Source organism: Rhinolophus hipposideros (assembly GCF_964194185.1).
Source record: "Rhinolophus hipposideros genome assembly, chromosome: 16".
NCBI classification, from domain to species: domain Eukaryota; kingdom Metazoa; phylum Chordata; class Mammalia; order Chiroptera; family Rhinolophidae; genus Rhinolophus; species Rhinolophus hipposideros.
This window is the reverse complement of record NC_138062.1, coordinates 34,053,646-34,080,813: the sequence shown is the minus strand read 5'-3', so window position 1 is coordinate 34,080,813 and position 27,168 is coordinate 34,053,646. Positions and strand designations below refer to the sequence as shown.

General features: G+C 32.6%; 1 protein-coding gene across 2 annotated transcripts in view; it reads left to right on the top strand.

Annotated features, from left to right (window-relative positions):
- GALNTL6 (polypeptide N-acetylgalactosaminyltransferase like 6) overlaps window positions 1–27,168 on the top strand; it is a 964,301-nt gene that overhangs the window by 387,552 nt on the left and 549,581 nt on the right. For both annotated transcript variants that reach the window (XM_081077650.1, XM_081077651.1), the window contains exon 5: window positions 13,813–13,979. In XM_081077650.1, the coding sequence (XP_080933776.1) occupies window positions 13,813–13,979 (167 nt within the window). The remainder of the gene's footprint in view (window positions 1–13,812; window positions 13,980–27,168) is intronic.

The following is a 27,168-nucleotide window of genomic DNA, read 5'->3' as shown; positions in this document are numbered from 1 at the left end:
GTTAGTCCAGTATCTGACTCTCAGTGATACAGAGAGATCCAATGTTGCCTCTGATTTTGTCAAGGTCCTACTGGTAGGAAACCAAGAGCCAAAGAAAGTCTTGCAAAGATCTGAGATCCCACTGTTCAAAGTCCTATGCTTTTGACTTCATCTGTGCTTATGAAAATGCAGGCACAGATAATTACAAGAGTGTGCAGCTCTGTGTAAGTGATACTTGAAATTATAAAAGCAACTTGGCACTTATTCCAGTATTATCAATTGAACTAGGCTACACATAATTGACCATAGCTTATTTATATTGATGGAATCTGTGGAAGACAATGCAAAATTTGCATGACTTGCAAGTGTTCTCTATCCATTCTTATCTTCACATTTACTTTTTAAAAAATGGTTCTAGGTGTTTTAATATGCTTATATGCTAGTATACTGTGAAGAATTTTCAGAACTCCCAATCCAGAAAGCCCTTTTTTTACTTGCCTTTCCTTCTTCAATAGCTTAAAAATGCACTGCCTTTTTTTTTTTGGCTTTATTTCATTGAATCAGTAATAGATTCCCATTAAGTAGAAGCCATAGATGAAGGAAAGTTAATTGGCATATGAGCAATAATTTGATAATTCTTATGTACATCCTAATAATAAATTCTAAGCTTTTCATTTATGTTTTAATTTTTTTTTGTATTTTTCCAAATATGTTTTTGCATCTCCCAGTCTTGTACATTGCATTGTAGTTTTTCTTACCATCTATGCTTCGGTATTGTCAAATTTTCGACCTCTTCTTCCATAGTCATAGCCCTACACTTTTGGTTGACTTTTGCATTTTTTTGAAGACATGTCTATGTATTTTAAATACTCCTGTCTTTAGTTATTACCTAAGTATGCCTATATCTGTAGTACCTGGGCTCAACCTGAGAGCTGTCCTTAGAACATATTATTTTTATATTTTATTTAATTCAATATTGATAAGAATTTTACTATTAGAACTTCCACATGACAGATGTCCAGTCAATGGCTATCTGGCCGACTTCATTTCACCACACTTCAATTTTCTCCCACCTTTATACTGATTGTGCATTTTCTTTGTGTTCAGTCAGCCATCTGGGATGCCACATGTTTATATGCTATAAAACATCTTATTTTGACCTCCAGTTCAACATGAGAAATATGAAACATATTTAGAATTCAAAAAACATGTAAACTAAACAGAAAACCATGAAGGATGGATGGCCTGCATAGAAAAGAAGTTGATAAGCTTATGCATGAATATATTGTTAGCAAGATAAGATTGAAGTATATTTAAGTATTACTCCCTCGCTATGAATAAATTAATCAGTAGTTACCACACATACTCTTAAAAACAGTATAAATGTGTGGAGGATGAAATTAAAAGAAGACGATCTATTAAAAGAAGAAATGCATGAGACTAGGACACAACAGAGTCATGTGTGTAGGAGAGCTGAGGTAGGTGTCACAGAGAATTCAGGTAAATGCTTCATAAATATGAGGTTCTTGTTTTTTTGCTGTTATAAAAGAACACATGTTTATACAGATAAAAACTGGCACATGCACATTAATTTAGATGCATTTAAGAGGTGGCTGAGTAGCTGGGATATTTTTGAATTAAAGTAGTTCTACTCTGAATTGTGGCTTTTTAAAAAACTCTAACTTTTCATTTACATTTCACTTATATTTCCAAGATAAGGATTGTTTTAGCTTTGTAACTTTGACAATAAATAAGATATTGAGTGTTCAGAGCAATTTCTGTGATACCTCAATTCTTGAGAAAATATAAGATAATTTTTACATCCTCTTGGATTATACAATTGCTTTCGGTAGTGTTATAGTTATGTTAGACTAATACAGCTGACCCTAACAAGGAGGGGTTGGGGCGCTGACCCTCTGTGCAGTCAAAATCCACTTATAACTTTTGACTTCCCCCAAACTTAACTACTAATAGCCTACTGGAAGTTTACTGGAAAACTTGCAGATAACATAAATAGTCATTGACATATATTTTGTATGTTACATGTATTATATACTGTATCCTTACAATAAAGTAAGCAAGAGGAAAAAAATGTTATTAAGAAAATCAAAAGGAAGAGAAAATACATTTATAATACTGCATGTATTTATTGAAAGAATCTGCGTATAAGTGGACCTGCACAGTTGAAACCGGTGTTGTTCATTGGTCAACTGCTCCCTGAATAATTTCAGAACCAAATGAGGGATTGTCCAGGAAATGGTTTGGAATTAAAATATTACCATTATTATTGGTTAGATAATATGTTGGTGGACATGGTTCAGGTGCAAGCCAAGTGTAATTTGTAATGCTGACCTCCAGAATGTATAACAAGGTATGGAGGGCAGAGTAGGTGTCTGGTCTCTGCAGGCAAGCAAATTCCAAAGAAGAAAAATGAAGGAGGAACTCAGCCAAGTATGATAAGCTCTGTAACTCAATCTCATCAATTGTGTGTATGAGAAGGTGGCAAGAGGCTAGGGATGTTAATCTAATAATGACTATGCCTCTACATAGGAACATCTATTGAGAGAAAAGGAGTCTCTTCGCTATGTGAATAGTGTATAGCATCTACTTTGTATATGAGTATGAGAAGAAGAGGCAATTTCGCAACATACACAGACTTTTGAGTAAATTTTTAAATTTTCAGTGCCTTAGAATCGAAACAGTCCTGCCATCTGGAAATTATGTTGAATAATAATTCTAAACAAGTAGAGTTTCATGACCTGCACTAAAGTGCTGAACAAGTCAATTTGTCATTTTGAACTTTTATTAACCCACTTAAAAGCGAGGATGCTAACTTTCTTCATCTCTCATCGTTTATTAAGATTATTGTTTTTTGTAATTAAAGTTTATTGGGGTGACAATTGTTAGCAAAGTTACGTAGGTTTCAGGTGTACACCTCTGTAATACATCATCTATATATCACATTGTGTGTTCATTACCCAGAGTCAGTTCTCCTTTTCAGCACCATATATTTGATTCCTTTTACCCTCATCTACCACCTCGCTCCCCCTTTACCCCTTGGTAACCACTAAACTACCGTGTTTCCCCAAAAATAAGACCTAGCCCTACAATCAGCTCTAATGCATCTTTTGGAGCAAAAATTAATATAAAACTTGGACTTATTTTACTATAAGACTGAGTCTTATATAAGACTGGGCCTTATATTATTTTTTGCTCCAAAAGACGCATTAGAGCTGACTGTTCAGCTAGGTCTTATTTTGGGGGAAATACGATATTGTCTGTGTCTATGAGTGTTTGTTTCATTTGTTTGTCTTGTTCCTTTGTTGTTTTCAGTTTTATATACTATATCAGTGAAATCATATGGTTCTCATCTTTTTCTGCCTGACTTATTTCACTTAGTGTAATAATCTCAAGATCCATCCATGTCGCAAATGGCACTATTTCATTTTATGGCAGAATAGTATTCTGTTGTGTATATATACCACATCTTCTTTATCTAATCGTTTATTGAACGACACTGGTTGTTTCCATGTCTTGGCCACCACAAATAAAGCTGCAGTGAACATTGGAGCACATAATATCTTTACAGATAAATGTTTTCAGATTTTTGGGGTAGATACCCAGGTGAGGGATTGCTGGGTCATATGGTAATTCTGTTCTTAATTAAGATTATTAAAATTGAGACCAGGTTTACCAAATCATCTGCTGCCCGGCCTATTCAGTTATTTCTTTTCCTTGTAATAATCTTTCTGATTTCCTTTCTTTTTTCCCAATTATATCATGAAGATACAAAGTATAAGGAAATCCAGTGAACTATAATTCTAAATTTTAAATTATAAAATCAGTTAAATTTTTGAGTCAATTTTGAATTTGAGGAAAAACAGTTATATGTGTCCAATTTCTTTTGACTATGAATTAATGAGATCTTTAGAACGATATTTATTTTTAATTTTATGTGAAATAGAAAACTGTTGTTTAACTGTTTTGACTCTAGCTGTTGAATGCTAGGACACATTCACAGAACTGTTTGAATATAACCACCCAAAAATGTGCCTGGATAAAGTTATTTTATCTCTCAATTTCAGAAGGTATATAGAAATTTGGGAGGCACTAGCTTCCTTTCAGGTTACTATTATGAATTACTTGTGAAGTTGATGAAATATCTTCTTTCACCAAGTTTTTAAGTGAATTTTGAAGCAAATTACTGTCATGCATTCCAATTAAGAGTGAATACTGCCACAGAGGGAGATGGGAAACATCAAAAAAACCTGTTCTAGCTTAGGGTATGTCTAAATATGACTGAAAAAAGAAAACAGTTAAATCATAAGCAGTAGATTGGAGGAGGAATGAATAATCAGGAATAACAGGTAGGAAATAATCTTTTAAAGCTGTTGTTCAAGTGAATACCATTCATAGTTTTTTGTGAGCTGGCTTATGCAAACTACTATGGACATTAGTGTATTAGTGTGTTTCTAAGATCTCTCTTCTTCCCTATTACTAATTTTATCTCTAAAATGAAGTGCCAAAATGTGTCTCGAATGCATGCACTTGCCTTAATCTCAACTATATCATTATCATGTCTTAATTAGAATTTTAGAATAACCTCATAATTAGACTTCACACACTGCCTCTTGCCTCTGTGCAATCCATTCTATAGAGTGAACAGTAGTGAGCCTTAAGAACTAAAGCAGATCATTGTATGCCCCCCACCCACCTAAAATACTTCAAAGACTCACTGTTGCACTAAAAATAATAGTCAGAAAACACCAACACTAACCTCCATTTATATTCTGATCCCTACCCATCTCAGCCTCCTCTTTTACTCTACCCCCTGTGTTCACCACGTTTCTGCCATAATGCCACAATGAATCCACAGCTGCATAAACACAATACACTATTGTTCTGTAGTACAGACATAAAATATCATATGACATTAAAGTGTTAATCATATTACCATATGAAATATTGCATATGAAAATGTATAAATAAGTTCCCGTTTACCAGGTGACTAAATAAATTGTGATTACCTTCAACCCCTCGTCCCCGGCACACAGGGAGGCACACTCAAACACACTCACATATACTCAGCAGTTGAAACTAATTTTTCAGGCCTGTCAAAGCAAAATAAATTACCAGTTATCGCTGATTTATCAAATCCAACTGACATGGCAAGATTAGAAGAGAAAAACAGAGTGACTAAAACCAGCCATTGAAAATTGAATACACTGACATTAAAACAATTACTATGTAAATCGCTGCTTGGAAATGACTTATACAGATAGGCTCTAGAGTATGCTTGTCACTAGCCAGATGCCAAGTTGACATTTTATTCTGCAGCTATTAAGAATGGGGCCAGAACTTTAGCTGAACCAAAATGGTTTTGTAAGAAATCATACAATGACAAAAAGTTAAAAGACAATACAGAAATGTTCTTCCCTTTTTGAACATTGATGGTTCCCTTGAGAAGATAAAAAAAATATTTTTTGGTTCACTAACTATAATATATTTAGCTATTATGATTCTCTTGTTTAGGAAATCTTTTTAAAATAGCCTTCACAGAATTCCATTACCTGAACTGTCATCTATTAGTTAAGGTTTGTGATAGACCAAAAGCCAATAAATTCATTACTTAACTAATTAACAATGAATGGGGGATGTGTTCAAGGTGCTGACACTGGCACTTGTAAATGTATCAAAATGTGGTCAAAATGTACCCCAAAATACCATTTTAGCCATAAAGTGCAGCAAATCGTAGTATTTTGAATTGGTTTTCCTCCCACGTACACCTGAACAAAACTGATTGGAACTGAATCTGCACTCTATCACCATTTCTGAGAATTATCATAATTGTTACAAAGTGGCATAAAATCATAACTATTTAGAATGTGGGCTCTAATGCAAGCTCAAAATATAACTCCCTGCCTGTTTATTATCATCATTATGCAATGACATTTTAATATATATATATATATGTGCCAATTTTCATGATTTTCATGTTTCACATGAGAGTTGTGTGTGTATATATTTCTCATTATCTGAAACATGCTAATATAATTAAGAAATCTTTGAAAGTATACTATCACTCCATTCTTTAGATTATTTCATCAACAAATGTATGGTGAGGAATATTGTTGCGGATGTTAATATTACTTGAACAAATCTATTTACAAATACTAAGAATATGTTTTAGGGATGGCCAATTAACTCAGTTGGTTAGAACATGGTGCTGATAACAACAAGGTTGCCAGCTTGATCCCCACATGGGCCAATGTGAGCTGAGCCCTCCTGAAAAAAAGAAAAAAAACATACATGTTTATATTATACATGTTTTTTTTGTTCATATGGAAGTGTTTCTTTTCTTAATATTCCCTTAAATTAAAGAAGTAAGACATGATTGACTTAATTTTGAGGCCTCTCAACATGGTGACTTTAAATACTGAGCTTAAATTTTAATTTTTCAAAAAATGACTTTAAATAAATATAGTTTTTGAAGATTTTAACAGTCCTCTCTCAGTAATTGATTAAAGAGGACCAAAAAAAGTTAATTGAGGTATAGATGATTTAAACAAAATTATCAATAAATTGGCTTAATTTGTGTTTATTTACATTTATTGAATATTACATTCAATAATTGCATAATAAACTATTTTCAATTGTACATGGAATATTTACCCAAATAGACCATACGCTAGTACATAAACAACTCAATAAATTTCAGTTGATTGAATTAATGAGTATGTTTTCTGATCAAACTTGAATTAAATGAGAAATCAATAAAAATAATATATATGGAAAGGCTGTAAATATTTATAAATTAAATAACAGTTATGAATAACCCCTTTAACATTAATCAAATGTTAAAGTAAAAAAATTAGAAAATATTTCAAGTGTAATGAAAATACATCCCAAAACTTATTTCTATGCTTTACATACAAAGCAGTCCTATAGGTAAATGTATAGCTTTAAATTTTTAAATTAAGCAATAAAAATTATCAAATTAGTCAAAAAGAGAAAAAAAATTATAAAATCAAAATTTAGTATCTTACTTGGATTAATAAAATTTCTAAATCCCCAACAAGTATTTCTAAGGAAAAACAGAGAAACCACTAATGACCATTATTAGTATGGAAGAGTGAATGTCATTAAACTTTCAATACATATTTAAATCATAATAAAGAAATATAAATATCATCATACCAAAAATTGGACACTGAAATAAAATATAATTTTTTCTTGAAAATCTGACACTCACACAATGAAGCAGAAAAATCTGAATATCCCTAGAGCTACAAAATATATTACATTTGTAATTAAAAGCCTGCTGAGAGCATTCTGGTTTCTGGGTATGATAAAATAAACACATGCCACTCGCATCCCATTGAGCTCAGCTATAAAACCTAGACAGATGTTGGCCCAGCTAACTGAGAGTGCTAAAAAATGAATAGCAATGGGTGGATGAGGGATTGACATGAGAATTTAAAATAGCACTGAAATAATGCTGAGTTCTTGACTTCCTTAAAACATATTTGACAGTTGAAAACAAAAATATGTTTTCTCATGTGCTTTTCAATGCACATAGATATATAAGATAACTGTAGCATAAAAGAATGAGTATAAAGGGACCTATATAGTAATAAGAATTATATATTATAAGGAAAGCGGAACAATATTAATTATAAATACATTGGAAAAATTAGTGTATTTTGTAATCCTTAAAGCAAACACTAAAATATTATGCAAATATATGATAAAAATCAAAATGGATACATTGAAATGGAATACTAAAAAATGTATAAAAAACCCAAAGAACTAAGAAAAGGAGAACATAAGAAAAAAAAAAAAAACAGAACAAACGCAAAACACTTCACTCAACAATAGCAGAATACATATTTTTCTCAAGTGTGCATGAAACATTCAATGAGACAGACCATATCCTGGGTTTTAAACACATATAACAAATTTTAAAAGATCAAAATCTTACAAAGTATACCCTCTGACCCATAATACAGTTAAATTAATAATTAATAGAACAATAACAAGATAATGCCCCCAAATACTTAGAAATTAAAAATATATTTTCACGTAATCAGTGTCAAAAGGAGGTATCAAAGGAAATTCGAAAGTATTTTGAAATGAACAAAAATAAAGACAAGTATTTAAAGTTTTTGATATATTTCAAGCAATTTACAGGATGAAATAATTCTAATTTATCCAATGCTTTAAAGAAAAATAAGCCTCAAATCAATAATCTAAGCCTTTACCTTACAAAACTTGAAAAAGGAACAAAATAAATTCGAAGAGTAAATTTCTTACTATAGTTATGGAATTATCTTTATTTCCTTGCAGTCCTATCAACTTTTGCTTCATATATTTGGAAACTGTTATTAAAAGCGTAAACATTTTGTTATGTCCTCTGAGAAATTGCTCTCTTTATTTAAAAAAAATGAACTTCTATAGATGTGGAACTTTCAATATTATAATTTTTGTCTGAAGAAATGGAATTTTTTTAATGTTATTTTTTTCTTTAAACATAGTCCAACGGGAAGCATCCTGTTTTTGTTTGTTTTTAATTTGGAAGAAGGCATACAACTGAAATGGCTGTGTTCACTAGTGTTGTTTGCCAAATATTTCTGATGATATTTCCTCTTGATCATATAGGATAGCACTTCCTGGGTGGCTAATTCTGACCAATGAGTTATAAGCAAAATGCAATAAGTCAGTTTACAGACAGACCAATTAATTACCAGCTTCAGACACATCAGTGTTCTCATTTACCTCTGGCAGAGTGACTGAAAGGTCAAACCGTTGACTATTTGCAGAGTACAATGAACAGAGACCATCCTGCCAACCAGTGATGAACAAGTAGGAGAATCAAAAAAGAGAATATTCGTTGTTTTGAGATTCATTGTTTTGAGCCATTGGCATTGTGTGTGAGCACAATATAACATCCTAACTGATATACTTAATATACATAGATGGAAAAAAACTCAGTAAAACAAAAAATAAAGCCCTGCATTAGATAAGCTAATAGAATGACCTAAGGATTAAAATATATTTTACTATAACATTTTACTCAAATCTTGCAATCCAAGAGTTTTAATATTTAAAATGTAGGTTTTGACATTGCATTTAAAACTAATTTTCAGCCTTAGAGTGAGAAAGAATGTTTAGGTGAAAGTAAGAAGAATGTGAAGGTCTTAAGAACCTCAAATGCAGGTTTACTTAAATGTCTACAGTATAAATGTTGACATTGTGGCATGAATAATAAAATATCTCTTTTAGACAAAAACATATTACAAATAAGTATGGTACTTACATATCTATAAAATTTATTTTTTTTGCCTATTCCTAGTTAAAAGAACCACTTATCTTTTGTGAAACTAATGATATCATAAAGATAATATAACTATAAAAGGAATGACAATTAAAGTATATTTAAAATAAACAATACTTTTTAACTAGATATATTTTTAAAGCTCTCAGTTTAGCAAATGTCAGTGGAGAATATCAGAAAATATCAGAAAATGTGTGTATTGTTTTGGGAAAATATAGAAGAGTGTAGGAAATGTCCTATTCAAGTTTATTTTCATTATTATTTTAGCAAAATGTTTACAGGCTTTTTTTCCCCTTTTCTCTTTTTTTTTTCCAACTTTTAAAATGCCTTGACCATTTGTCATTTCTCTCAAGTAACTTTCTTTAAAAATGTAAACTATTTTGTGTATCTGTTTCATTTAAAATTTGAAGAATTTTTTTCTCATTTATTTAGATAAATTGTTACTTAACAAAGAGATGTCCTCATCTCTGAGCCATTCCTAAGCTCCAAGTAATTTTATGCAAATGCTTTTTTGAAAAATAATCCTGTAATATGAAATGCAATAATTACAAGCATTTTCATTCATATTCCTGTAAACAATGCAGCAAACGTTTTAACGTGTCCCTATTTTCTTTCTAATTTTGCTACAGATCTGTAACCATAAACATATAAATTGTTTCCTTTTACTTATTTTTTTCAACACAGTTCCATATTGCTACACTGTCCTCATGTTTAAAAAATTTGCATTCTCAACTTGACTTGAGATTAAACCTAAAATACACAAATTGCAGATTCTTAATAAAGCCCCGCCTATGCTTCAGTATTTCTAGTATTCCTGAGAGTCAGTCATGTGAACCACAACTTCCTGAATCCAATTTCTGAGTTTGAGAACGGATTCAGTATTCTTCGGAGCAGGTTAAAACTAAAATAACTAAATATAATTCTATCAGATTAAACACGGTCACAAAAAAGCCCAGTTTTCCTTAGAGTAAAAATATGATCAGCACCCTTATTATTTTTTGCCAGTACTATTACAATCTCTATTCTTTCTGCCTGTGTAGCTTCTGCTGTCCTCAGTGCATCCTCTGCCCTGCTGCCAGAGGAATATGTAAACATGGTCCTGTCTTTCTCATCATTAGCAGTATGTGAAATCCTTCATGTTGACTGCAAGCGAACGTCCAAACTCCTTAGAATCACTTTCAAGGTCCTGCATGATCTGTTCTCAGCATACAGACTCATCTATAAAGACCTCCCTAATTCTTTCAGACAAAGTTAGTCATACTTCCTTCAGGCTCTCATTGTGTCTGCGCCATCTATTATGTCACTTGTCTCATTTGAGTCTACTCATTTTAGGTATCTGTCCACTGGTCTGTGTGAGTCCTTAAGGGAAGAAACGGTAGTTCATTCATCATTGTATCCTTAGTGTCCCTGACTTTCCCTCATGCAGTTCCTGTCTCTCCTAGCTCTCTACCTCCTTCCACAGAGGGTTTGACAGGTAAAATAATAACAAAACAACATAATAGCAATAACAATAATGATATAAAATGATATTGCTATTATCAGATGCAATATTGTACTGTCTTAGCATGGATTACCTAATTTAATTCTTATTAAATTAATAATTCTTATTAACTTTATGAAAAAAGAAAAAGTTTTCCCCTCCAGTGCCCCACATAAGAGAACTAGTCATACAGAAATGAAATACTGTGCCATTGTCACACAGGTAGTAAGTGGCAAAGCCATCATTTGAACTTAAGTAGTTTGATATATAAAGTGAATTTTCAGTTTTTGAGAACAAATTATCAGTACAAGATATTAGTAAGTTTTCAATATGGTCTAATTGAAAAAACGAAATAAAATACATTATGTAAGAAGGTTATTTTACTAATTAGAATAAGGCCATTTACGTATATACATGAAGTCCTGTTCATTCATAGGCATAAAAAAGACTGAACATAGCATCAATGATAATTAAAAAGTTAAAAGAATAAAATATGTGTGACAATTTAATAAAATTATTTAAAAATATATCCAGGAATAACAAACTGCAAGCTTCATAACTCAACAAAAATAATAATGTTTCTTAAAGACTTTTGATCATTTCTTTGTATTCAAAAGACTGTTCTTGCTAAGGGAAGTATAATTTATGTGCCTATGTGTGAGATCAGATACCCCTAAAAGCAGACCCTGAGACAAAAATTTGACTGCAGTAGTTTTGAAAAGGAATCACAGAAAGTTCCTGGGGAGGCAGGTGAAGAAGACAAGGAAGGAAAGTACGAGTAGAGGTGCATTGTCAAGCTGCTTATCCTTGTTGGGCAAATGAGTTTCAATCTTGCTGGGAAACTCTGCAAGATAATATGGAAAAAGAGAGACTGACTCCACAGTAACACTGTTTATTCTCCACCTGTTCTTGACTTGAGTGAATGAATGAGTAGAAGGGATACTTTTATATCTCACGTGAGGTCATTTAAATTTACATATACTATAGAAATAATTGAAAACATTTTTAAGAGGGAAAGCCTTATTTCCATATGATCAGTCTTGCATTCTTTTGTTTCTGCTTCTTTCTGAATGGATTGTACAGAGCTGTTAAGTATCACTTTGAAGTCATAAACCTGATTACTTATAGGGTATTACTCTGAATGCAGTTCTTATTTAATTAATATGCAAGTGAATATATACAATGTCTTAATGTTTAAAAAATAATTTGCCCTCTTGGGAATATCAGTTACATTTCCAGAGCATTATGAGGTATTACAGTTTTTAGAAGTTGGTGCAATTACCCTAAAATTATTATAGGGAGGCACAATTATCTTGGGCCTCTGGCTTTGTTGAGAAGAATGGATGTCCCCACATAATTATGACAGGTGTGCTAAATTACTTCCTAGATTTGTGTGTTATATGTGAAAACATCCATCTCACTACACTCCCATGGAAAACACTGACAAATCTGTTTCATATGATATTATTATCATTTTACCATTTTATGTTATCCTAAAATGAACTACAGGTTTTTTCTAGCATTTCATGCCCATTTTATGGTATTATTTTGATGGTTTATCCGATTTGTCTCATTGTACTTGAAAACATCAAAATCTACTTGTTTTATAAATATTGTTACAAATAATAAATGAGATTAAATTAATAATAAATGGACAGAATAAAAAAGAAAATGCTTATATTTGTATGTTTAAATTACTTGTCTAAAATATTTAATTTTATTTCATATTCTTAGATAGTTATTGTTTTTTGGCTTTAATTATATTGTCATAGTTTCCTAGGTTATAAAGCAACATCTCTTGTTTTAGATCCACAGCAATATTTAATATGTCCTATTGTGATCATAGTAAAATGAATTATTGAAATGACTGACTGGAAAAAAACATTTTAAGTAATGTTTTGAATATTCTGATATACTTCTATACATCTTGGTCGAATCTGTGCATATTTCAGTATCATGCTATGGTTTGTTGCCTCATCTAGACTAAGTAGTAGCCCAGGTCCTGGCAAAAGGTGAAACATTGGATGTTCCTGCATTTAAGTACAAATTCTGTCTGTTTCTAGATTTCCACTGTTTGTGTTTTCAGGATATTTATATCAGGAAAATCACAGAATTTGATCATTGATTCAAATTTTACCCTAACATTTTGAAGTAACTAAAAGATTTCACAAACTTAAATAAATTCATCTGCCTTAATAAACCTTGGGCAACTATGCCCAATGCTGAGCTAGAAATGAAACGAGATTTGAGAAAAGGTGGTTGCCCTCATGCGGCTTATAAATTAATTAAATAAATCACAAATATGCAAAAATAGCAATTGCATGTATTAAATTGCTTTTAACTGTGCCTAAAATTAATCCTACTTCTTTTGGCATCTTAGATTGTTTCATGATAAGAAAAACAACATGAGATTTATTTTTATAATTTCCATTAGAAATGTGATGTCTTGGTTTGGATCTTAATGTAACCTTATTATGTGGTTGTATCAGTATATGATTATTTAACATTAAATCCTCATTTATTTCAATTTAAGACTGTATTTTTCCCCCCAGAGGCTTATATGCTGCCCAGCTATTGAAACATACCACAACCAAAACTTATTAGACATAATTGTTAAAGAATTTAAATTTCCAGAACTTTCCAGGAAACCCTTCTAAACCTTAAGACCTTGTGCTCAGTGGAAACAATTTTAATGCATAAAATGTGTCATTATTACTACTAGATAACAATAGGAAATTTTTACGTTAACAAGAATACAACATTTCAATACAATACTTACCTAGTTTTTGAGCCCTCGATACAAAGGAGGATAAACGATCAAGAGTGAGTGTGAAAGAGAATTATTAATGAATTATATGAAAGAGTAGAGTAACTATTATGATATACAAATTCTTTTAGGAAAGTATTAGACAAAGTCTAGTTTTTACATTTGTCTGATTACATAATGTGTAGATAGCAATGTAAGATATAGTACAATTTTGCATTTGACCTAGCTTTTTTCTTCCTGCATCATCTCCAGTTGTAAGCACAAGATGTACTTGGAAACACTGCCAAACACCAGCATCATTATCCCATTTCATAATGAAGGTTGGACTTCACTCCTGCGTACCATACACAGCATAATTAACCGAACCCCGGAGAGTCTGATAGCAGAAATCATTCTAGTAGATGACTTCAGCGATAGAGGTAAGATACAGTTAATAATATTTTATCTGATTCTGTTATCACCTACATAATCACTGCAGGCTTAAAAACAGGTAAGTTATTTTGACGTTTGTTTCTCATTTTATCTGAAGGTGATTATGAGGCTTTTGTCTATGTTGTGATTTCATGAAATGCTGGCCAATGCAAAAGAAACTGAGAAGTTGTTGGTGTCATTTGAGGAACTCTAAAAAATGTCATTACGTTCCTATTGTAAATTAGATTTTGGCAACATGCCTCAAATTCTACTTTCAGATTTGGGACAAACACTGCAAGATATAAGTGCATAGGAGTGGTGAAATATTCTAGTAGAACTCTAAAATCTGTTTCTGCAGAGTATCTACTCTGTGATTTACAATTATGATACATTCTTCAGGCTGTGCTCAGTGCTGCTTCATAAATACTAGAAATTATAAGTAACAAATAAATATTTTTACTTGGCAATTCTAACTATTTTATCATATGTGAACAAGAACAAAAAAAAATCCATTGTAACAGTGTATTAGAAAATTTGACATAAGTTGTAATATTTTAGCATTCTGATAAACACAATTGGTTTTATAAAACAGCAGAGTAAAATTACTGAAAGTTTCCTGAGGTTAGGACTTCATTAATTACATCTGGTCTAGATGTGGGAATTGTTAATACTGCAGGGAAAGTAAAGTTCGTTTTTCTTGCTTGCTGTGAATGGAGAGGAGGAAACCTTTTCTAATGATATTCATCTATTTGGGAATATAATTTTCTACCTTGTATTTCTTTCCATGATGGAGCTCTGCTGAACAATGCTGTATATCTGTAAGAAAGAATGGCAGTAAAATAGTTTGATTGTATATTATTCTTATGCCTCACAAAAGAATACTTCTTGAAATCATGTGGGTTAATTGAAGTTTTGGCAATTTCATTTGCAGCAAAAATGTCATTTCCTTCAGAGTATTCAAAAATCCTATAAAAGTAAAACTGCTTTGTGTGTTAGTTTTGAGATTTCTTTGAGTTCTAGTCTTCAAAGATTCACTTCAAATGTTGATTCAGCATTTGCCTAATATTAATATATGTTGAAGTTTATCTGACAAAAATAAGGTTGTCTACCACCATTCCATTAAAATAGCAAGCTACAAACTTGGTGATTTAAGTTGATTTCAAAGCAGTTTTTGCCTTGCCTTGCATTACTTAGAAAGATGTGCATTCAATACTACCTAAGAATATAAGCCAGTATCTAAAATTGAAATTTATTATTTAAAAATTAATTTATATAATATATTGATTTCTTTTTTATCCTAATTGTGGCTACTTATTCCAAAGTAGTTATTTTTACCTCAGACTAAAAATAGGTATTTAATGTATTAAAGCTAAAACTTTCCTTTTAAATAAATGAATGAAAAAGGGAATCAAAATCTCAGGCTACACATCACCAAATAAATGATCTTTTTTGGTTGACTGGTACTGAGAGAAATCAAACAGTGTATCTGTGGAGAATTTTCTACATAATTAACTCTGTCTTGGTAAATTACTTATTATAGCAGAATTTTGAACTGAGTAGAATATAGTAGGAAACACTGGGTAGCAGAAAATTGTGGTTTGTGAACATTTTGTGCTGAATATTTCTCAGAGGTATTTTTTGATAGAAAGTCTAAAGGAGAAAGTGGTGGCATCTACATTTGACTTCAAATCAGTGTCATTTTTTGGTGCAGTAGTAACTCTGATGGACTATCCTTTTGCATATGTTACTTTTGCATATAAGAATTAAGAGTGTTTCAGAAGACTGTTAATGTAATTAGTGTCAGTACAGTTGGACAACAGGGAAATGATTATTTGGGATAATTACAGTGATTTTGACTTTTCTATTGGATATTCTTAAGAATAATAATTTTTCAATGCTTTGGTAAATCTTAGGTTATTACTATGAACTCTCAAGTTGAAAGTATTACTTATTAAATTTTTGAAAGGTTAATTTTTTTTTAATATTGCTTTTGTTTATATTAACATATTGGTATGTGTGAAATTAAACTTTGAAAAGAATAAGGGATAAAATACTTCTATTATCTTTTAGAATACATTGTAATTCTAAAGTTTGTATGGAATAGAAAAGATTCTTCTTCCGAATCTTTGTCACGGTTACAAAAATCTCATCTGATAAAATCTTATGATTTATGTGGACCTCCTTTCTGAGTGGTGGGAAATACAGAAAATTATAATGATAATTATAAATACAGAAATTATAAATACAGAAAATTAAAATGATAAACACAGGTTAGAATCCCAATGTCAATTATGAACTGTCTGACACTGGGTAAATTAACTTCCCTATGTCTCAGATTTATTTTTTTAAATATAAACATGGATAAGTAACTCCTTAGTTATCTAAGGAACTCCTCATTGAGGGGTTATGACTGGAGAGCTGTCTTGAATGGTTGAGTGAATTGTGCATCACACAAGAGGGTAATTTCTCTCAACTACTGATTTCTATTCACCCAATACTCCTCTACTATTGTAATATAAATGATCTCCATACTGAGGAGATGTTCTCAATCTAATGAAATCTAGTCTACAAGATTGAATCAATCAATCCATCTATCTACCTATCTACAGAAGGAACAGAAGTCAGAGGTTATGCAAAGCCAAATTGTGGTAATTCACAACATGTTGGAAAATTAGGAATGCATTAACATTTTTTAAATCTCTAAATTTACCAACAAAGGTAATTTACTACATATATTGAAGAAAAATTAAATCTAGAATTTCCTCAAAAGGAGGATGAATGTAGCATGTTGGCCACCTAAATTACATGAGTGGTCTTACATGGGTGTTTATCAAAATACCTTTCAAGATTATTCTCACAACTCCAAAAGAAGAAAGCTATGGCAAGGCATCTCTTGTTTACAGGACCTCTATAACAGAGCTTTTTTTTTTTTTTTTTAGCCCCCTTTTTGTTTTATTATTATCTATAGCCATGGTGTTAAAAGCTACTGTACATCATATTTTAAAGTATACTTACACTCTTTTGGACAACCCAGAAATCATAAGCCTGTAGCAATTCTTTAAAAATCAAATAGGCTAAACAAATTTTAAAGTAAAAAAATATACAGGGTTTTATTTTAGCTTCCTTTAGGAAATTATTTCTGAAACATTACACTTTATTTTTATTTTCAGAAACATATTTCAATACCCAGTTTTTTCAGTATGCATCTTAAGATCTTTGCACTGTATCTCCTTTGGATATTCGGCAATGTCCTTTGGTCAAGGGCAATACAATTTGACAAGACTTAATCAAATATTACTGCCTTGTATTTTATGTCCTTCAGGTCAACAGAGTAGCTATACATGCGATGATGATATAATAATTAATAATAATAATAATAATAGAAAACTAACATATTACCCATGTTAATAATGCAAGGTTAATATCACTTGGAATTCATAGTTCCAAAAATGTGAGTATTATAGTGATTGGAAAATTCTGTAGAAGTTGGTTTCATAGCAATAGAGAACAAAAATACTAAAATAATTTGTGATTATTGAATAATTATAACTATTGCAAAGCTATTTTTTAAAAATCTGCTTGAATAGCTTTGACCTAGTTATCAAAATGCTTAAAAAAAAAAAAAAAGAAAGTGAATATTCAATCTAGGTTTTCTCAGTTCAGATATTCTTCCGCAAGCAAGCTTGCTAAACAGAATGTTGTTTTAGCCTCAGCACATAAGCCTACTGTCTACAAAAACAGGAAGGTACCGGCCTGCAGGTAAGTTTTCAACAACAGCACTATGTTTTTGCGATCTGAAGCTTTCCAAAGTTAGTGAATGTGATTTTTTTTTTTTTCAGTAAGCTCTCAGAAATACATTTAACAACTTAACTTGAGGCCTATAACAAGGCTTCATGATGACTTTAAAGCAGGACTAATCCTGGGCTTATCTCCAAACTCCAGGCAACCTTAACAGCATCCACATGGAAAATGTTGAAATGTGTGAAATAAGCTGAAGCTTAACCTCAGAGATAGGATATATTTGAACCTGACAATTCTCTAAACTCTGTATGCTTTGATGAATGCCAGTTCAAATTGAGGCTAGCCACGGGAGAGCTGCTGACACACGCCCCTAAATGCAAGTTGGAGGTAGTACTGTGCACTGGGTTCTCTCTCTCTCTCTCTCTCTCTCTCTCTCTCTCTCTCTCTCTCTCTCTCTCCCTCCCTCCCTCCCTCTCCCTCCCTCTCCCTCTCCCTCTCTCTTCTCTCTTCCCCCTCTCCCTCTCCCCCTCCCCCTCCCCCTGGCCAGGTTGAAGAAGAGAAATGTGTGTGTGTGTGTGTATAAAGATTATATATATATATAATCTTTAAAGAAACTGCTTTATATATATATATTTATATATATATATATATATAAAGCAGTTTCTTTAAAGATCTATATTACCCATAAAAATCTTAGACTCTTCACATGATTGAATGTTTATAAATCTTTACAATAGCAGGAATCTTTTAAATCAATTCACAAATGAACCTGAGTCTTGAATTTCAGGTTCTATTTTACTCAAATAGTCTCCAAGTATACATTAAGGAAAGTTTCCATAAGCAGACAAATCAGCACATGTTTTACAACTGTTCAAATTGGAAGATATCATCAGTGTGAAAAGGTTGTAAAATAGATGAAGAATGGTAGTGCATTTTTATATGATAAAATACTAACCCTAAAGTGCATGTAAAGATTCTGAGATGAAATCAACAAAAGTGTTTTAGTGCTTGCATTCCATCAGATACTCCCCTAGACTACGAGACAAGCAATTTATTGAGAGCTAGTCACTGTGAATGAATATTGGAATTGTTTAGACTTACTATTCCTATTTTAAATTGTAAGGTTACTTGTATTTTAAAATCAAAACATAATACTAAATACTAATAAGTAGTAGAAACTAAGTAAATGTTATAAAAGACTACTGGGTATTTTTCTATTTAGAAATTCCACAGCTCCTGCTAAAGAATTGAATGAAAATGTTCAGTTTTTCTGATGACAAATTTCTATATCAGGTTGCATAATGGTCAAACAGATAGTTTTAATAAAATAGTTGTGCTTTACTCATTAGGTTAACATTTAAGGTTGAAAGGGAGTCAAAGCAATAAGTGGCACTGTTTCCTAGGGTCCTAAATATGAATTTAAAACAATAATGTGTTCTCAGGGTCAGAGGAGAAAGAGCCTACTACCTACAGGAGTAAGTTTTAGAAGTTCCAAAATTAACTCATAAAAGGCTCTTCTCATTTATAATGTGTGAGTATTAGTAATCAGTAGGAGAGTATGTTTCGAGTAGAATCTGTCTCAGAAGGAGAAAGGATTTCTGTCCCTCTATAAATTAAAAGTTTGATGTCACATTGATGTAGGTGTCTACTTAAACAAAAGGATTTATCTGACAAAAGTCTAGAGAGTTAGGTATCTTTGGTGAGCCTTCCCTTTGCCTTAATGTTTGGAGTAGTATTTGTTACATCCTGTTTCCTCTGCAGTGATAATGTGACTAATCTCTCCAGTTTTCAGGAGTGTTACTGGAGTGTAAACTCCAGTTTTCAGGAGTTCAGGAGGATTATACATACATTTACAATCCTCATGATTACTATTAGAGTGCTTTATTTAGTTCAGTAGAAACCTATTTTAAGTATGTGCTTATTTTATAGGTTAGTAAAAAGGGTCTTGACATACTCTAGAGGTATACGTATTTTAATAATTGTTATATGAATTACCCTTTATCGTTCTTGACCTGGTAGGTTCAGAGAACTGCCAAAGATTCTAATGGAACGTATGTTCTTCTGTCTTGTAAAGAAAGTAAGAATATATCTAAAGTTGATGATATTAATTTCAGTTTTAGTTAAGATTCAGTAGGATTTATATTTAATTTACAAAGATACATTTGGTGAAACTGCCACATGGAAACTTCCATAACAAAAATTTTGTTAGTTTTAACAAAAACTCTTTTAAAATGTTCTAATGTAGAATGTGAGTACAGTGGTACCTCAGTTTTCGAACGTCTCCATTGATGAACATTTTGGTTTATGAATGCCGTAAACCCGGAAGTAAATGCTTCAGTTTTCGAACATGACTCAGAAGTTGAACATGTCACACGGCTTCCGCTGAGTGCCAGATCCTGAGGCCTAGCTGTTGGCTGTTTTTGAACGTTTCAGAACTCATGGATTACGTTAGAAAACCGAGGTACCATCTGTATGTAGTTCAAGAGAATGTAGCCATCAGAATAAAATGCTTCCAAGCTAATTTTGAAGATAAAAATAAGTATTTTTGAAAATGTGTAATAGAATGAAGAGGCACGATCTAAGTTCCGTTGTCTAGTTGAACCATGTTAGCTATCACATACAATATTACAACAAATTTGAGAGTTGGAAGATTTTATTGTTGCTTTCTTTTCCATTGTCATTTAAAAATATTTGGTGTACTTAAATGAATGAAATCAACAAATTAAAACATACCATACCTCTATTATAAGATGTCTTTTAAAAACTCCCATGTAGAATAGTTGGTCAAATGGGGGTTAAATTATTTATATTTGCCCAATGAGTTGCTTTTAATATTTTTTTCTTAATATTTTCATTTTGAAGAGATGATAAATCTCATCTAATTGTCATTTTTCTAACAAGCATTTTGCTCTTTTGCAGTTCTGTTCTCTGCTTAAATATTAGTTTGAAGCATGCAAAACTGTCATTTTTCATAGGACTGAGTGACAGTTTCATATATTTCTTCTTAACATGCATCTTCAAACCTATTTGTCTTTGGCTAGAACAATGATTTAAAGCTCCTATTTAAAATCTGTCCTTTTAAAGATAGAGAACAGTAACTCCCATCAGTAGGTGGTGGGTAAGTCCATCGGGCTTCCCAGTTGCTTTCTCTGAAGGAAAATCCCACATGGTTGAATTAACATGGGGTTGGCACAGAACGAGATGTTTCTTTTCAAAGCAAAACTGCTATAGTTCACCAATTCCACAAAGGCACGACTTCCTCAAGAAAAATAAATTGTGCAATTTATTTTATGGCAGATTAAATTCCATTTATTTTCTTTGCAGACAGCTGTTTTGAGTAGGTGTCACTTGTACGAAACGGTTTTATGAATGTTGGGCTTCAGATCTTGGGCAGGCATAACTTTCTCTGATGAAATAAAAGGTTATGTTTTATGATCATCTCTCTTGTCAGCAAACCTCAGCTGGTGAGCATTAATAATACAGTATTCAGTATTTCAAGCAGCACTTTTTGATGTCTAAATATCCATCTGCTTTTAATTAAAAAAAAATGAATGTACTGACACAATGCAAAAAGAAAAAGCATAAATATCTCCCCCTTTTTCCTCCTGAATGATTATACTTACTTAGAAAATTATCATTCTCTCGTCAGTCGAGATTTTTAATAAACTGACAAGTTTTAAAAATCAAGTGCTTCCATGTTTCTGCAACATATTTTAACAAACATTCTCCTAGTAAGAATTAAATGTTTTATGTCAACTGAGTAACAATTCCACCGTAGACTGATAATATCTTTTTTGCGATGAAAAAATTTCTAGGTGACATAGTACATTTGTGACATTTTATAGATGAGTCAAAGGAGACTCAGAAAGGCAACTCCTGGAGGTCACACACTAGGTCAATTTTACATGCTTACGTAATTATTAAATTAAATTAAAAGGTACAGTTTTTATGCTTAGGTATTCAGGGTTCTTCTCTGTACTTTTCTCAGAAGTCTGATTCTGATAAACTGGAACCATTCTGATAACAATCTTGAATTGAATAAAAGTGTACTACAATTATATAGACACTCTAGATAATTGAATCTAATTTATTAACCATTTTTTTGCCTTAGGGTCAGGATCATAATAGAAACCATCATTTCACTGTGTACACTTGAGTATTGGAATAGAGGATTCATGAGAATTACAATGACTTAAACACACAAATTCCAGTATCCATAATGGCCTTCTAAGACTACAGGGGGCCAATCAGAGCCTTCCTCCTGGAGAAAACAGTTTCTAACATTTTGAAAGGCTCACAAAATAATAAAATGGGTCATAAAGCATAGTTATCTATGTTTCATGTAATTTCACAGGCTGATGTAAAAGAATTTTTTAAAGTAAGTGAATGGAATTTAGGCTAGCCACTTGTAGGTCATCTGATTCTATTTTAATTCTGGATGTGTCATTCCAGAGTTAGAGAACATAACAAGGCTGCTTTATTTCACAGAAACCAAGACATTTTTGAGATTGTCCAGGGTCACTTAGGTGCAAAGAATGCCCAGAAGATGAGAGTCATTCTGAGACAGAGAGAAGCTGGGCTGCGGAAAAAAGGGGCAGTAGCTGGGCAAACATGCATCATTGCATTGGCTACTAATTAGATACAACATCCTTTATTTTTCCATTTTTTCTGCCTTTTCTCCTAAAACCCAGATGAAGAACTTTATATGGAATGTGCATGCACGAGCTACTTGGAAGTCTAAACCATTGCAACATGCTCAGAGAAATTGCAAAATTCATCTTTTAACCATAAATAATCTCTATGAAATGATGATGAAGGCGATAACTACTCAAAAGTGAAGTTAGATAAACAATGTCTATATGTACAAAAAGACAAATTTCACGTTCCGAAGTTCAGAGTTCAGTGAGCTTGTTTTTAGTCTATGGAAAAATTTTAAGTAACCTTATCAACGTTTTCTAAGTAAGAGAGAAACATTAAGTATTATGAGTCAGCACAGGTTTGTTAAATTTGCGTAAAACGTTCTCTCAGAGGGAGGTTTGATTTACAAGCCCAGATTCCCATAGAACCGGGACTTCTCATCCCACCCTGAGTGACTTTAATAAGACCCAATGTAACAAACTGGCCCTTAGATCCCTGGTATAGGGCATATGACTTTCCAGGGTCACGCCTATAAACATCTGAGATTACCCCAGATTGCATGGCACCAAGGAGCCCATAGATGCACCTACTGATGAAACCACTTTCTTACACTTCTCTATGAAAAAGGAGACATGCATGGGTACAGGTACCTCTACTGAAATGGAAGCCAGGCTAAGTCCAAAACATGACCTAGCAAGATGACTCTCAGTGGTACGGCAAACTATTGGGCATCCCTAAACATACTACTTCTGCTGGCTATCGTCACATAGGTTTCCCTTACTCAAGATCCCTGTACATCAGTCTGAAGCCCTGAAGAAAGCCAAATGGCATAGGAATCCTGATGACTTACCTGAAACCATAGGTGATGTGGTCTTCTTCTAAAACCAGGTCCCTCATTGCAAAAGGGTTTATGAATCAAAAGGAGAAGTCATACTGATGGGCAAAGAGTCAGGAAGATATAATTCCCAAGATCCAGGTCTACATGTAAATATCTGCAACTTCTAAGCAGCAGGCAATAAGCTTAAATGGCAATACTGAAAACTAAAAACTCATGAATGTTCTATACAGTCTTATGTTTATATTTTCTTTTTTTTATTGGAAATGCTATCTCACAGCTGGTGTGCAATACCAATAAATGAGGTCCACTTAATGGTGACTACCTTGATGTTAGCCATATGGTATCTAGGAAACTACATTTTCCATAGCGGCATGACAGATTTGAAAAGTATCTTGTAATTCTGTATAGTAAATAAAAAAAAAAAATGTAAAGGGGACTCTGCCCACTCTTTTGCTTGTTAGGGTACGTTGACTTGGTCCTCCTAAATGAATAGCATTATTGCAGAGTTATAGTAAGTCTGTATTCACTGATGATCAAGGAACTGATGATTGATTCCCAGAATCAAATCATCAAGCATAGAGGAATCCTGGAGTACACTCCACTTAAGACAGGAAAACCGGGCTAAATTCAGAGAAAGGTTATTGCTCTTGACTCCGTTATTGCTCTTGATGTACTCCGAAAGGTTTGTGGTTTGAACTGCTTTGTTCGTGATTGAACTACTCTTGGTATAAAGTGTAAGATATTACTAGTAGATAGAATTTGAAAGGATACTTTCATTAATGATACAACTCTGTATCATCCAAAAGGCACATCTAATGTATGAAATAATGCAGCTCAAGACTTCCATATGGATTAAAACCTCTTGCAGGCCAGAGACAATTACTTTCAAGCCCTGTATAGAAGCTTGCATTCGTTTTCTTCAGCTTGCTCACTAATTCTCTTCCTTCATCTTTCCCTGTAATTGAAAGACATTAATATACTCCATGGTTTAATGTATTGACACATGGTGATTAACAGTAGTGTGTAAAATACTACAGCGAATGCATGTATCATGCCAAACATATGTTTCAAGTTTTAGAAATATTGGCCACTTAATATAGCTAAAATTTGTTTTACCTATTTCAGAATTCAGTAAGGTAATCTATTTTGGCGATTTTAGGAAACACTCTCGTAGTCTATATTGCAAAATAGTTCATACTGTGTGATAAACTCCAAAGCCTTCAGCACTGTAGGTTGAGAATCTTTCTGATGATTTAGTATGGTAAAGGCTCTTTTCTGGTGAGAGGAATTATAAGGCATCACTAGAAACAGATGCAGCAAATAATATTTTCAAACTCTTTAAGCCACTTTCCATTTGAGGATAAGGGAAGATCTGCAAGGGAGCTGAAGCCCAAGGTGCACAGTGAAAATGTTGCCACTGTCCCTCACATTGATGATGGGCTTCATACCTGCTAGGATTTAGAAAGTGCTTATGGATTACGGTTCTATACTTGGCCTATAAATTGAAACCAGGATAAGCTTTTACCAAGACAATGCATGATGAATAATATCAGCATGGTCTCCTTATTTCCATTCATTCCACCATCTGCAAATGTGATTAATTATATTATTTTATCAAGAGTGAGTCAAAGGGGCAGGAAATGGGGCAAGATATTTGAGTAAAGGACCCTGGGTGATGCTCCACTCTAATAATCAAGTACATATATCAGTAAGTGACTCTACCTTTCCTCTTTTGCCATGAGTTTGCGTGTCATCCTAGGTTTGAATCCTGGCTTTACCTTTGCTGGCTTTATTACCGTGGACATGTTATTTATCTCACGTGTGTCATATATTGCATGGGAAATTGGGTTTTTACATGTAAAGCATTTAGAACTGGGCTGGGTACAAAGTAAGAACTCCATAAATTTGGGGCATTGTTGTTCTTGATATAAAAAGCTGGAATTGAACTAGATGACCTCTAGTTCTATCTCCAACAACTTTGAGTACAGATTAGTATCTATACTTTACAGGTTATAACATATCGTTAAACAAATAATCGTTTCTTTCTTTAAAGATTAGTGCCTTTGAATAGCCACCGCACCCTGGTAGGAAGATCCGTAGAACTTTACAAAGAGCAAGGAAACTGTCTTCAGAGACCCCTGGCATCCCTGTGATTTCATTAAATTCATCCTGAATGTGTGAGACTACGGTTAAAAACTGTAATGCCAAGTATTACAGAATTCAGTGAGCTCTTTATAGGAAGATTTAATAATTAATCGAATCTTTTAAGTAAATAACTCATAACTTGATTTATTTATTTTCATTAAATAGATCATTTTATTTAGGAAATAAAAATAAATGTATTTACTTAAATTATGTAATAACAATTTTCTATCTGACCTTTTATTTGACATTCCCTGAATCACTCCTTCTTATCCAAGGCATGATTTTACAGTCATCTTTCCCTTGGCTTTTCCAGACTTCCTTTCCTCTCCATCCCCCTTGAATATTGCTAATTCTCACCAGCACAGGTCATAGGATTGTGTGCATGATCTTTGCGTGTTCAGTTTCTACTTTCTGTACAATTATACTCTTCTCTTCCTTCTGACCCGAACATTCAACAAACTCCTAGACTTCTGGGCTTAAGTGACTCACATGTATTTTCAAACTTAGCGTGTCTAAACTTTCTCAATTTTAACTATTTCTTCCTCCCACTTGGGTGACATCATCATCCATCCAAACTAGATACCCAAGAACCATCCCTGTGATTTCTATTTTTTCCTCATGTCTCACATCCAGTTAATGAACAAATCCTGCCAAATTTACCTCCCGAATACATATTTTTTTAAAATTGTTTTTTAAGTTTTTTCTAGTCATCACATTTTTATTTATTTTTTTTAGTTTTATTTTATTTTATTTTATTTTATTTTAAGTTATCCCTTCTTGAAGTTTCATTCTACAGTAGCTTCAATTCACTTAATACAGTTGTTTGTCTTATTTACCTACTCTGCTATCTTGACCAGAACGCCTGTGTTTCTTTAAATCCTGTGTTCTCTACCTGAAACTCACCTCCATAACACTTTTTTTTCTGTACCCCTTATTCTAACTAATCTTTGAAGACTGATAATACTCTCAGCCCACTTTCCTTGAAACCCTCCCATGTCAGGTTATACCACTTACAAACTGTGAAGCTTTGAAAAAATTACTTTGAAACAACAACAACAACTTCAAATCCCATAACTCAGTTTCCCCAACAGTAAAATTGGGGAAATCAATAATACCCATTCCACAGGGTGGTTATAAGTATTAAAGTAAATATGTATAAAGTGCTTAGACAGTAGTTGACCCGTAAAAACCTATAAAAATTGTTCACTACTACCTTTGGAATTATTTTTTATTTACTACCCTAATACACTGAGTCAATCTCTACATGACTTGAATATGAGTTTATCTCTCCTCACTAGCAGCTAATGAGCTTTTTGAGGAAGGGGACATTTTCCAATTCAGAGTTATGGTCATAAAATTATATTGTGAGTTGAACCAATCTGTATAAAGACTCATTTATTCATACTGGAAATAGAAAGCATTCACTTATTCAAAATTAAATGTATACAAATAGGTTTTAGCTATTAGAGTTTGTTCTTCAGTTCCTTTAATTAATTAAAGTAGATGAGAGATTCCACAAAACAGAAAACTTTGGCACTGTACTATAATGACATATGTCAGAGATAATGGAACTTCCAGGAACAACTTATGCTTCTTTGCAACAATTATTTCCAAATGTTACAAGCTCATGATCTATTAGGTTATCCCCGTTTGAGAGAGGTTGTAAGTAATATAAGGTATGATATTAATTATATTAAGCATGGTATTTGATTTTTCCAGGAAAAGAGAATTTCAAGAAATCAGAATATGGTAGAAGTAATTAAATTAGGGTCAGAATTTCTCCATGATCAATGTCAGAAGAATTTTATGTTAAATACAAAATACTGTGGTTGGAA